Source organism: Streptopelia decaocto (assembly GCF_964273445.1).
Source record: "Streptopelia decaocto genome assembly, contig: HAP1_SCAFFOLD_1994, whole genome shotgun sequence".
NCBI classification, from domain to species: Eukaryota; Metazoa; Chordata; class Aves; order Columbiformes; family Columbidae; genus Streptopelia; species Streptopelia decaocto.
Window position 1 is genome coordinate 10,892 of NW_028116872.1, and position 14,109 is coordinate 25,000.

At 51.6% G+C, this 14,109-nt stretch overlaps 1 protein-coding gene across 1 annotated transcript; it reads right to left on the reverse strand.

The window, feature by feature from the left end:
* Positions 1 to 1,193: 1,193 nt before the first annotated feature.
* LOC309452046 (SUN domain-containing protein 3-like) lies at positions 1,194 to 2,717 on the reverse strand (the record flags this gene model as incomplete). Its single annotated transcript, XM_082076722.1, has 3 exons — positions 2,627 to 2,717; positions 2,029 to 2,121; positions 1,194 to 1,349 (listed from the first exon to the last, which is right to left on the reverse strand). The coding sequence occupies exons 1-3, from the start codon at positions 2,696 to 2,698 to the stop codon at positions 1,194 to 1,196; spliced, it is 321 nt and encodes a 106-aa protein (XP_081932848.1). The 5' UTR covers positions 2,699 to 2,717.
* Between the last annotated feature and the right edge of the window lie 11,392 nt (positions 2,718 to 14,109).

The following is a 14,109-nucleotide window of genomic DNA, read 5'->3' on the forward strand; positions in this document are numbered from 1 at the left end:
GGTCTCTATGGGTCTCTATGGTCTCTATGGGTCCCTATGAGTGTTTATGGCTCTCTGTGGCTTCTATGAGTCTCTGTGGCTTCTATGAGTTTCTATGGATCTCTATGGTCTCTATGGGTCTCTATGGTCCCTGTGGGTCTCTATGGCTCTCTGTGGGTCTCTATGGTCTCTTTGGTCCCTGTGGGTATCTATGAGAAAATCGACAGGGGGACCTGTTGACCTCAGCACCCTGGGCCCCAGCATGGCCCAGTTCAGCAGCCCTGGGCCCGAGGGCTCAGCCCAGGGACAGCCCCACAACCAGGGTCAGAGCGGTTCCTGCTGCTGCCCCGAGGGTCACCAGCCCCAGGCAGCCCTGAGCCAGAGTGCAGGTGTCTGAGCTGGGCTGAGCTGGAAGGGGCTGCAAAACAGCTCATCGGAGGAGGCGATGGAAGAAGGTGCCGTGTGTGTGGCACCGGGGTGAACCGACACCCTCAGTTTGGTATCTGGACCCGTGCTGGGCTTGCACATGGACTAAGCCCCAGCTCAGAGCACAAATTGCTGTTCCCAGCCCCAGATGCCAAGCGCTGGTCCTGCTCTCTCCTCCCTGGTGTGGCCCGAGCGCACGACTGCCCTGCCTGCTCCTGCCTTGGGGAGCTGGGGTCAAAAGGAAGGACAGACTGGTGTGGGTATGGGATCTTTAAGTGTCCTGGGGTTGCTTTGCTAATCAGTCTGTGATGGTTCCTGGGCTACTCACTAGATTATGTGCCCAGAGAGGCAAATGAGACATAAAGCGACTTTCCAGTTAAGGGTTTTCACCTTACAAAAAAACACAGGTGCATTTTCTCATCAGCAACAGACTGAAAGATGGCAGCTGAAGCAGCATGTGCCTCTTGTGAAAACAGGTAACAACAGATGGTTCCATTCAGTCGATCCTTAATTTATTCCTGCACAAGAAAATGGTCCATTAATTTAATCTCTGGTGTCCAGGCAGGGCCTTGCTGATGTTCCTGTGTCGCAGCAAGTGTGTGCATGTCAGGCTTTCTGCAGGTTTGTGACTCAGTTTTCTTATTTTCCCTAATAATGACAATCTTGCTGTGCACTCCTGAAGTCTCCCATAAGCTGGTGGTTGAGAGAAGGATGGGGAGCTCCAGTGAGCTCAGGGAGGACCAGGCAGCATCACAGGCAAAGCAGACGGGAACTCGACTGGGTGAACATTAATGGAATTTATTGATAGAAGAAACAGGAACGTCTCCCCCATCTCTGGGCGGATCACCGTGCACCCTGAACCGGTACAGGCAGGTGTAGTCCGGGTGGCCCCAGTTGCTCAGCACTTGCAGCCTGATGTAATTCACGACCCCAGGGAGCTCGTTCTGCAAGGACAAGAAGAAATGAGTCGCCTTTTCCGCTCTGGCCCATGAGCACTGACAGAAGTGCCGCAGCGACGGCCTCGATCAGCAGCTTCCTTCCTGCTGCCCCGCGGGGCTTTTGACCTGTCGTGGTGCAGATGTTCACTCATTGGGCCATGAGAACAGCCAAGGAAGCAACAGCGACCAGGTGCCTCAGCAAATACACTGGAAAGCTCTCGCCTGCTTTGGGGCACAGGCTTCCACAGGCAGAAGGCCCAGTGCTGGGGTCAGTATAACATCTCATTGCCTTCTCTAGAAAGCCACGGAAACAGAATGGCCTCCCTGTCACTGCTCACTGCCAGCACCAACAGAACCCTCAGGAAGCCCAGTATTTCTGTGTCTAACTGGCAGACCAGCAGTCCTGCATCCTACGGGATGTGGCTGCTTGTGCACACTTGGGGTCCAGACAGTTAAGCTGATTCCAGCTTCAACTGTGGCGCTTCTAAGCACTGAAGTTTAAACCCAAAATGAAAGAGAAGACGGCAGTGCAGCCATCCGCCACCAGGAAGTTAAAGCAGAAGAAAGGCAGCGTGGCACTCGCTCAAGGACAGGGCTGCCTGTACCCTTTGGCAGGGAAGCCTCTCCCCATGCAGCCGCATTTCTCCTCCTCTCCTGCAGTTCTCCTCCCTCTATGTCCCCATACCTTCAGCTGGAAGGTCTGACTGGGATTCAGCGCCGCCAGGAAAGTGAACTGTCCCAGGAACGTTCCCTGCTCCTCGTGTTCTTCCTTGAAGCCCTACAGAAAGATGGGTGGAGAAAACAGAGCGTCTGGTGCACCGTGGGAGACTGAACTTCAGCCGGTGAAGTACGGGGTTATTTCAGCTACGGAGTGCAAGGACCGTGAGCACAAGGACAAGATGAGAAGCTGCAGGTGGGCAGCACGTCACACTTGCCCACTCAACATGTCCAGGCTGCCTGTCAGAAAAGGAGCAGACGCTCCCAGTGAGAGGGAGGTGACCTGAGGATCACAAATGCACTGGGACTGGAAGCCAAGAAGGCTTAGGACCATGCACTGTCCAGCTCCTTTTCCCTGTGGCTCCTGGAGTAGCATCTTGCCCCAGAAGCTCGAGTGGTACATTGAATAAAAGAGGAATACAATGGGAAGGAAGCAACTCCAAGGAGCCTGTTTGTTCTGAGAGACAGGAGGAAGCTTCAGGCCACCAGAATCTTTGACCCAGCTTCATTCCCTGCTCAGAAATGCTGTGCAACCACCTGTTCCTGACTCCAGAGAAATCACTTACATAGACAGCAAAGTCCTTGGGAGCTCCGGAGATGCTTTCTCCATGGAACGCTGTCCCTGAGACATGGGCCATGGTGACGGCTCTGGGAACGACCGGCAGGGACAGCTTGATGAACACGTGTCCCTGACTCCCTGGGAAGGGCCAGCAGTTGCCAGGATGATTGTCCGGCTGAAAGGACAAGAAACACTCAGCAGGGAGACACAGGAGGAGAGCAGGTCCATGCGGGAAGGGGGCAGGAGAAGAAGCTTCGAGGAGCAAAGACAGGTGGGAAGGACACTCGGAGCAGCGTGTGTGGTTCATTCTCCCAGCCTTCGTGTTACTGCTTCTTGGTGCTCCTACCTCCAGAATCAGCTCAGGAGATCTCATGTAATCCATCACTGGCAGGGAGTACAAGAACACCTTCGCTTTGGCAGTCCGGAGGGATGGAGAAGTCCTGGACTGAATGACGGCTGCCCCTGGCAATTCAAACATGAGCATGATCACCAGGCAGTGTCAGGAGGAATATTACATTGTTGACTTGGAAAAGGCTTCTCAGTTGTCATCCATGTCCTACAGTGGGTTCCCCTCTGTCTTGCTGGCACGACCCCTCTGGAACACATGGCAGGGGTCATCAAACTGTCGTATTTGGCCGTGGAAATAGGCAAGAATGTGAACCAGCCTTTCTGTGCTTCCCATGGGGTCTGGCCCATTACAGGCTCTGTCAGTGGGGGCACTTTTAGGGCACAAGGTGACCCGTGACTTCTCACCCCTTCTCTCCTACCCCTGGGCACGTTCCAATGCCCATCTTGTCAATCGGGACAGGAGGCACTTTGGAACTGGTTTGTTTGTACAATCTCACAATACCTGCTGATTTCAGGGCATAATCCGGCATCGGGACCTGCATTTCTTCCAGCTTCTCCAAAGCCTGATTGATGATCTCGTGAACAGCCTGGGAGGGAACACAAAGGAGAGCGCCTGTTGGAAGGAGAAGGACCGGGGCAAGCAGGACCCTGCAAGGCCAGCCAAGGTGAGCGGGGACAAGGCCCGTTTCAGATGGAGGGAACGCCCACACTGCCTGGAAGCCTCCCAGGTTTGCTCTGCTGTGATTGTCGGGATCAGAAAGGGGGGGCTGCTCACTCCAGTGCTCTGAATGCTGGAGCTGCGGGAAGGGGCTGTTCCTGTGCAGAGGCCCCAGGCCAGGCAGCACGGACAGACAAGCCTTCTGGGCATGAGATAGGCTGGGCTTAACTCTGGACCTCTGAGACCATTCTTTCTTTCCAGCCCTCCCTTGAGGAGGACCCGAGATCTGGGCACAGAGGAAGGTCCGACTCAGACAGCTGTCATTCCCATCACGCTCTCTCTTCCCCATAAGGAAGTGTGGAGCAACAGGAAAAGGGAGCGTGGCCATGACAGCACTTGTTCCAGCAGCACCAGCCTGTTGGCTGTGACAGGGAATGGAGTAGGATACGTGCGGACGGAGGATAAAACAAACCCCTGAGCAGATCCTTCTGCCTTGTGCCCTTACCCATCCGGTAAAGCCTGGGAGCTTTGCCTGCTTCAGTCCTTCCTGCAGAGCCCGCTCAGCCACATCCTTTACGCTCCAGCGCAGATGATAAAGCTGTTCCTGGAGCTTACGGAGCTGAATGGGCAGGGACAGGGCTTCGCTGAGGTCTCCCAATTCTGTTGTGGTGCTCCAGGTTAAAGCGCCAAGTCGTCCCACATGGTAAACACCTGTCAGACACACACCAGAGCTTAGAAGTCGGTCTAAGGCTGGGCTGTGCCTCGGGCTGCCCGCTCCCCTTGCTGTGTCTCTCCCAAGTGCCATAGTTGTCTCTCCTCTTGTTGCCTTTGACAGTGGCCATCATGGCGTACGGGCTCCGCAATAGACGGACGTTCCCTGCCATGGACAGTTCTCCTTGTCCTGCAGAAGATTCTCAGCCCCTGGGGCAGGAGAGCTCAGCCACAGCCTCTCCCTGGGCTGAAGGGAACTGGCTCAGCCCTCCTGGGGAAGGCAACTCAGCCCTTCCTCACCCACACCCGTCCCGCTGGAGCAGGGACCGGCACAGCTCTGTGGGGACTTTCTGCTCTTGGCTGAGCTCCTCTGCTCACAGCGGGGGAAGCGGAACAGGGCAGGATGGAGCCCCGAGTGCCTCCTAAAGCACCGTCCTCAGGTCGGAGATCTGCAGAGACTCACCGAAAGAGAACAGACCGAGAAGCAGCACAAGGGTCGTTGCCTTCAGTGCCTTCATCTTCCTGCAGAGCAGATAAAGAAAAGGCTGGTGAAGCTGGCGGTTCCCGTGCAGATCAGCAGCAGACTGGAGAGCAGCAGCAGGGACTGCAGCCCTGGAGCCTGGCGTTCCTGCCGTGTGCATTGGCTTGGTCCTGCACCAGCTCCAGTCACTGCTGGAGGTGTCACCAGCTGCACCAGTGCGGGATTTGTCACAGCAAAGATTGTTTCGTTAGGGACAAAGGGCTCAAGGTTGACTCCGGACTAAGAGCAGGAGTTGCAAAAGGACTTGTGTCCACATTTCACATCTGTGGGGCTGGAGAGGGATTCTCTGGAAATGGAAGGACATAACAGACGCCTGTTTCTCCTGCCCAGCATCCGATGGACACTTGTGCTGCTCCTGTTCTCCACCCTCTCAAGAGAAGGTTCAGCCTGTGCCCCTACAGTCCAACAGCTGCCAGGGGGTGTGTGTCTCCCCTCTCGCAGCGTTTCTTTAGCAGCCAGGTTATCTCTGGCCCTTCTCTTGGCAGAACTGCAGACAAATGCAGACTGGAAAGAGGGAGGGAGGGATGAATGTCAATGCGTGCTGGCAAGCAACGGGCACCAAGGAAGTGCCAAAGAAACTCTGGTGGCTGGGCCCTGCTGCGCTGAGCCTGATCTGCCAAGACACAGCACACACCGCTCTGCAAGGGGGAAATTCCTCCTGCCTGTTCCAGGAGGCTCTCAACAGGCTCACAGCGACACTCATCAGGAATAAACAACCCCTTTTGTTCTCCTAGAGAACTCCTTGCGCCCCTCTGAGGATCCTGAGCCCCTTTCCTGAGGCAGAGCCCTGGTGAGGAGCTGACCAGGTTTCCCAAGGAAACCTCCTCTGTCAGGAACACAAGTCAGACCCACGGCCAACAGAGGACACGCTGGTGTCCTTCTGGTCCCCGTGGAGAGGAAAACCAAGCAGGCTCAGGGACAGAACCCACCCTGCAGAGCACAATGCAGGACGGAGCTGAGCTCTCACAATTACTGCGGCAGGATGTGTCTGGGCCACCCCTGGGACTCTCTCTGTCCCATCCAAAATGGACCTGTCCCTCATTCTGCAGAGATCAAAGGCTTTCTAGGCCCAGCCCTCGCGTTCATGAGGAGACTGAAAGGCGGCTGCTGCCTTCCAGCAGCTCCAGACCCAGCTCTCAGGCTGCCCTCGTGTTCCTCTCCTGCCCACCCTCCACCCACCCAGCTGATGAGGTGGAAAACACACCTGGGGAAGGAAGCAGAAAATATTCCCAACATACCAGTTCAGACGTTCAGCCATCTCTGGGTGTCTCTGGGTACCTGCTGAGGTGCAGGTAACAAGCATCTCGCTCGCTCGGGAGTGAGACAGAAACTCTGCGATCTCAGTTCCCTCAAGATCGAGAGTGATGAGGCGCAGGGAGACCCCTGGTCTCATACCCTGCTGTGCCGACCTCAGCGCTGATGCTGCTTTGTGACATCAACGGCAGTGGCTGATGTCACAATGGAAGAGGCTGCACCTCGTTTGGAGGCAAAGTCCCACCTGACAGGAGCGGGTCTCGCAGTCCTCTCTGCAAGGGAAGGAATCCTTCACCACACAACGACGGGAAAGGTACAGGAACACGTTGCTCTCAGAAAACAGACTCTGTCAACCACTCTTCCTCTTGCTGACCAAAGTTCAGACGGTGTTGGAAAACAACAACAAAACAGCAAGATGTGCTCCTCAGGGAGCACATTATATCAGCCGTTCAACAGTAAGTCCAACTCCCGTCTGAACCTCAGAATAAGAAATGCCGTCTTAAATTTCCAGGAGAAGGAAGGGCTTTGAAACGGCAAGACCAGGAAACGCTCATGAAAGCACGGCCATTCAAGTCCACAGCCCTGATCACAGACCACCTGCCCGTTACCTAAGGCAGGATGTTCTCAGCTGATTCACAGCCACTGACGTCTGGAAAAGAGCACAAGGTCTCTTGTTCTTTAGCACTGAGCACGGAGGTTGGAACGGGATCTGGGAAGAAAACCACCTACAGTCAGTCTGGTTTCATTCGAGGCCATCAGGACAAGTTGAGTTCACATTCACCAGGAACCACAGCAGGTCCCACCCGTCCCTGCAGACCCCAACACCATCCTGTGCAGGGTCCCGAGGAGCAGTAAGCACAGAACAAGAAACCTCCCTTCCAAAGAAGAACCACAGCCGCTCTTCCAACAAGCTGCATAAGCAGCAGCTGAGAACAACCTCTGCTGTAGCTGCACCCAGCTCTGCTGTCTGCACAAGGAGACCAGCTCCTAATGATCCCCAGCCCTACAGACACAGATCTTCCCCAGGGCAGGGATGAGGAAACACCAGAGTGCACGGACACCTGGTCATTCCGTTGAAGCTGCTGGGGAGAAGGACAGAGGACTAGAGAGAGACAAATGAGACAAGAGAGAAGACAGAGGAGCCCAGAGAGAAAGAAACACACAGGGACAAGGATGGAGAGATGGAGAGATCAAGGCAGAAAGGGACAAGGAGCTGATGAGACAGGGAGGAAGAAACAGCAGCGCTGAGGAGCAGGACAGAGGGATGGGGAGGGGGGAGGAGGAGAAGCAGGAAGGGGGTAGAGAAAGACAGGGAGGGGATGTACAGATGGAGAGACAAAAGAAAAGGCAGAGCCAGCTGAACAGGGGAGATATAGTGAGAGGGGATGGGGCCGGGAACAGGCAAGGAAGACAGAAAGACAAACAGGACAGAAAGACATCGAGAAGGAAAAGGGGCAGTAATCTGGACAGAGATGGAGAAAGAAGAACAGGGAAAGGGAAGACAGGCAGAAAGACAGAGAGGGAGCAGGAGAGAGAAAGAACAATAAGGGTTGGGGGCAGGATAGAGATTGGGAAAAAATCCTGGGGTGGGCAGCAAGATGGAGAGGGAGTGAAAAAGAAGAGGGGCAGGAACAGGCACAGGGAGCAGGACAGAGGGATACAGTGAGAAATGATGGGGCACGGAGCAGGACAGAGGGATACAGTGAGAAATGATGGGGCACGGAGCAGGACAGAGGGATACAGTGAGAAATGATGGGGCACGGAGCAGGACAGAGGGATACAGTGAGAAATGATGGGGCACAGAGCAGGACAGAGGGATACAGTGAGAAATGATGGGGCACGGAGCAGGACAGAGGGATACAGTGAGAAATGATGGGGCAGGGAGCAGGACAGAGGGATACAGTGAGAAATGATGGGGCACGGAGCAGGACAGAGGGATACAGTGAGAAATGATGGGGCACGGAGCAGGACAGAGGGATACAGTGAGAAATGATGGGGCACGGAGCAGGACAGAGGGATACAGTGAGAAATGATGGGGCACGGAGCAGGACAGAGGGATACAGTGAGAAATGATGGGGCACGGAGCAGGACAGAGGGATACAGTGAGAAATGATGGGGCACAGAGCAGGACAGAGGGATACAGTGAGAAATGATGGGGCACGGAGCAGGACAGAGGGATACAGTGAGAAATGATGGGGCACGGAGCAGGACAGAGGGATACAGTGAGAAATGATGGGGCACGGAGCAGGACAGAGGGATACAGTGAGAAATGATGGGGCACGGAGCAGGACAGAGGGATACAGTGAGAAATGATGGGGCACGGAGCAGGACAGAGGGATACAGTGAGAAATGATGGGGCAGGGAGCAGGACAGAGGGATACAGTGAGAAATGATGGGGCACGGAGCAGGACAGAGGGATACAGTGAGAAATGATGGGGCACGGAGCAGGACAGAGGGATACAGTGAGAAATGATGGGGCACGGAGCAGGACAGAGGGATACAGTGAGAAATGATGGGGCACGGAGCAGGACAGAGGGATACAGTGAGAAATGATGGGGCACGGAGCAGGACAGAGGGATACAGTGAGAAATGATGGGGCAGGGAGCAGGACAGAGGGATACAGTGAGAAATGATGGGGCACGGAGCAGGACAGAGGGATACAGTGAGAAATGATGGGGCAGGGAGCAGGACAGAGGGATACAGTGAGAAATGATGGGGCAGGGAGCAGGACAGAGGGATACAGTGAGAAATGATGGGGCACGGAGCAGGACAGAGGGATACAGTGAGAAATGATGGGGCACGGAGCAGGACAGAGGGATACAGTGAGAAATGATGGGGCACGGAGCAGGACAGAGGGATACAGTGAGAAATGATGGGGCACGGAGCAGGACAGAGGGATACAGTGAGAAATGATGGGGCACGGAGCAGGACAGAGGGATACAGTGAGAAATGATGGGGCACGGAGCAGGACAGAGGGATACAGTGAGAAATGATGGGGCACGGAGCAGGACAGAGGGATACAGTGAGAAATGATGGGGCATGGAGCAGGACAGAGCAACAGACCAGAATGACGACAAAGAGAAACCAGGGATGGTGAGAACACAGAGCGGTGGAGATGGAGAGGGAGATACGAGAAACCCTGCACAGAGATTCAGAAGGGTGGAGGAATAGGGGAGGAAGCAGCAGAGGGACAGAGGGAGAAGAGATGAAGAGGAAGAAGGACACAGCAGGAAAGAGGAGGGAGCAGGGAGGGACTGGCACACAAAACAGGGTGAAATGTCCCCAAGGGCCCAGGACTCACCGCAGTTCCTGCTCTCTGCACTGCCAGGCAAGCTGTGGAGTTCAGGCACTTCTGTCTGTGAGAAATGCAGTTGTGATTCGTGCTGACATGTTTGATGTTTACAGATACAACCAAATGAGGCTCGGGCTCTGAACCTCAAAAAGGAAAAGGTGGGTAAGTTCTATGTAAAAAGTTCTGAAACTTGTTCATGAGGTTATATTGATAGAGGGAGCTAACATTTTCAGGGTTAACCAACCACATAATAAGGGCCTACTAACGAACTAACACTTTAAGCCACATAATGCATATCTAGTTTAGAGCTGTATGTAACCAGTTGTGTTAAGAAAAAACAGAACCTCATCGTGTGCCGAGATCAGAAAGATTTACAGCACCAGCTGTAACCTTGAGGAGACAAGACAGCCAAGAGTTACAGCAAAAGGGGGCCAGTCTGGTTTCGGTCGACTTGGCAGCTTGGGAGACCCATAGAGACCATAGAGACCCACAGAGACCATAGAGACCATAGTGACCCATAGAGACCACAGAGACCATAGAGCCCATAGTGACCCATAGAGACCACAGAGACCATATTGTCCCATAGAGACCCACAGAAACCATAGAGTCCCATAGAGATCTGTAGAGTCCCATAAAGACCCATAGAGACCACAGAGACCCACAGAGACCATAGAGACCATAGAGACCCCTCCTCAAAGCCACCAAGTGACACTGCGCAGGCGCAACAGGGGCGGGTCAAGGAGGAGTCTATGGAAATGGTTCTCTGAGACTCATTTTAATGAGAAGCGGGAAAGGTTATGAATATGTACAGGCGTTCCTGGGTCATTATGAGTATGTAACACCTCACTGTATTTAAGCACACCTCTTATTGTTTAAAGGTGTGCGTGTTGGGCGGAGCGAATCCCTCGCGCACCCAGCGCTACTTTATTTATGCTCTAATGAACACGTGTTTAAGGAATACAAGTAAGAAATTGGATTAAACGTTGTTTATCCATACAAAAAGCCTAAGTTATTTATTTCATTGCTTTACAACAAGTGATTGAATCTGCTATAGAAAAGTTCAACCATCTCTTGTATTACAAAGGATAAAAGAAAGAATGGATTTTTGTTGCATCTAATCCATAACGCAAGTACCAATTAAAAATACATCAGCAGTGGGTTCCTTCAAATATTCACTGTGAAGGCAGTTCCTGGCACGACTATATTATCGTTCTTACTATTTTCCAGGAGAAACACAGGGCACGGCTGATTTTGCCCACGTGCAGCGCAATGATCACACGAGTGCGGTGAACCGGGTGAAAGGCCCTAGAGAAGGAAAATCAGGCTCCGTGTGCAGAGCCAAAACAGAAATCCTTTTCAAACTGTTTCATTTTGAAAAGCTACAATGGGTATAAAGCAGAAAAAAGAGCAGTGAATGTGCATAATGACACAATTAGATGGTTTTCCAGTTCCATGATGTGCTCTTTTACTAACAGTGTCTGCTGCAGTGGATATCCTGGACACGAACAGGCGGGTTCCTGGTGTTGTGCCCATGTGATTCATCCACTGTGGCCGTGGGTGTCAGGCCTTGATACAACAGACACAAAACCTTGGGAGGGAGGTGAGCACAGGAAAACACTTAAAGATAATGAGGGAGCAGATTTGATTTAATCTTTATTTAAAAATACACATGGCTGCTGTCTTTTTTCCAGTTTAGCTAGGACGGGCTCCAATATCTCTATTAATTCTAATTACAATACATGACAAAAATTAGGGGGGAAAGCTTTGTTTTTACAATGGTAAATACAGTCTAAATCGTAATTTGGGAAACAGATAAAGGGGTGTAGCAGACGAGGCACAGACTCTGTTTAAGATGTAGAGAGACATTTAATACAAACTCAGGTTTGCATTTGAAACATTGGGTACCTCTGTCCTTGATATAATGATCCTGTATCAATCCCTCTGTCCCTGATGTACCAACCCCGTATCAATCCCTCTGTCCCTGATGTACCAACCCCGTATCAGTCCCTCTGTCCCTGATGTACCAATCCCGTATCAATCCCTCTGTCCCTGATGTACCAACCCCGTATCAATCCCTCTGTCCCTGATGTACCAATCCCGTATCAATCCCTCTGTCCCTGATGTACCAATCCCGTATCAATCCCTCTGTCCCTGATGTACCAACCCCGTATCAATCCCTCTGTCCCTGATGTACCAACCCCGTATCAGTCCCTCTGTCCCTGATGTACCGATCCCGTATCAGTCCCTCTGTCCCTGATGGATCATGTCCCACACAGTCCTTGCTGCGTGTGTTGTTCCACCAGCGCTTGTTCTCACGCTGTGACTCTTGCAGTATCTCACAGGCCTGATGTCACAACCTGCCACATCTCCCCCTTCTTTGTTTAACAATTGCAGCCATAGCAGCGTGTAACTGCACAGCCATTGCACATTAAAGCTTTTTTCAACCATTCGTTGTACATGAGATAAGACACATGGTACACAATCAATAAGCACCAGACTCCACATACAAACATTCTAAGCAGCGGGTTAAAGGGCCGTGTTTTGCAATTTTTGTGGCACCCATAACGGTTACAGAATCGCTACTTAATATTCCCTGCATAGTGTTTAACACAGAATAATGAGCTCCCAGTCAACTAAGAATTCTCATTCTCTGTTCTCCAAGTCAGGATCTATATTAATATATTACTGAGCTGTCGGTTTAAGACGGTGTAAAAACTCAGTGGGAGACTCCTCACGATCCTGTTTAATCTCAAAAGGTTTCGGCGTATTTACAGCTTTAGGCACAGCGTGTCTAATCCTGTATAAAATGCACTGTCCATACCAATGCAGCCTGTCCCCCGATATAAGGATATCAGGATCCCACCCTGGACTGACCGAGGGACAATTCTGATCTCATGTTCTCTGTGTATTCTACACCAATAGCTGTTCTTCAACAAACCTCTTACTGGTTTCCATTTCTTTCCCTGATTATCCTTTTTCAAAACAAATGGATCTGAAGGGGATAAAGACAATGCATATGTAACACTATGTATTGTGTAATATGACTTATGTAATAGGCAATATATGATTTAAAATATATATCTTACTATATATTACATGTAGCACATTACTGTACTACACATCTCAAAGTACACCCACCTAGACCTGTGCAGCATATTAATATTATTTACAGTGGCCGCCATTAATTACAGCATTCAATCAGATTGTCCCTGGTTGACTCCCTGTTGAACAGCAAACGATCCTTTTCCAATGTCAGAAAACACAGCCCGGGGGGGATTTCTCCCGAATCCTCCTGCCGATTGTCCACTACCTACTTCACAATCACAATAACAGACAATTGGTGAACCGTAAGTACTGGACTGTAAAATCACCCAAGACACAAGTATCAACAACAACAAACCACTAAAGACACAAACAATTATACAATTGCTAAGGCACAAACAGCAAAATCACTAACGGTACCTTTAGCAAATTACTGTTCCCTCGTTTTTCTCTTTTATTTATTGTTTTCTCATTCTTCTCTTTAATTTTGTATTTCTTTCTTTTTTCAAGTTCCCCAGTTTACCAAAATGCGCAGACGCGGATGCGCAGACCCAACGCGCTGGTGTCGCCCACGTCTCGCGCAGGCAGCACCAACCCAACCAGACAATGGAAGTGCCGTATCTCACTGATGGGGTTTTACCCACGTCCCGAGCTGGTCCGAGGATCCGTGGTCCCTTCCGGGAATTCCCCGGTGCCGGCACAAGGTCCCAGAGATCCTGGGATCCACGGGAGGTCAGGCAGATTATCGCATCCTCGTCGCCAGAAAACGATACCGAAAAGTCGGCAAACAGACTCTTTAACACTGTTCTGAAAGTGTTAGAAAACAGGCACTTTTATTACAGCGCGCTGGGGGATCGCTCCTCTAATTGAGCGTGCGTTCCGCTTTCCTCTGGTTTTACATATCGTGGAACTCCTAAAACAGCAAAACACGTCAACCGATGTTACAGACGTCTCGTGCTCTTTCACCAGCGCGTGCAGCAGCAACGAGAAATCTGGAATGAGCGTCTACAGAAACACGTACGTATTTACCCAGTTCAGAACAATGCGTTACATCCGCTGGCCGTACTTCATTGGCAGTAACCCCTCCTGGATTAACACCCTCTGTGGATGGCACGGGGGCCAACTGTTGGCAATCAGGGCAGGACATAAGAACGCTCCTGGCCTGATCCACTCTAATTTGTAATTGCCGTTTTAACGCCTTTGCACTCTGGTGAAAGAATTTATGTGATAATATAGCTTGCTCCAAGGCTTTAGGCACAGTGAGCGGCACAGCACGTGCATCGGCCCTCCTATTGCCTTCGCAAGAGGTCCTGGAAGGGCCGTGCGAGAGCGGGTGTGCATTGCATAATAACCATGACGTCTATGATCTATTAGAAACCATAGCATTCTCAATTCAGCCATCGAAAGAGGATTATCCTCTTCCTTAAGAAAAGAAGCTTCCAGGCGGTTAAGTACGCCAGCTGCATAATATGAGCCAGTTACAACATTCAGAGGTTTGTTACAGAACACCTCAAAGCGATCCCAACAGCTGTCAGCTCAAGAACTTGTTGGACCCTTGGTCTCTTTTTCTACCTTGTGTTTGCAGCACTGGGTATCTGAGTTTAGCCACGTCATTACAACTTTACGTGAGCGACCAGAGGCATC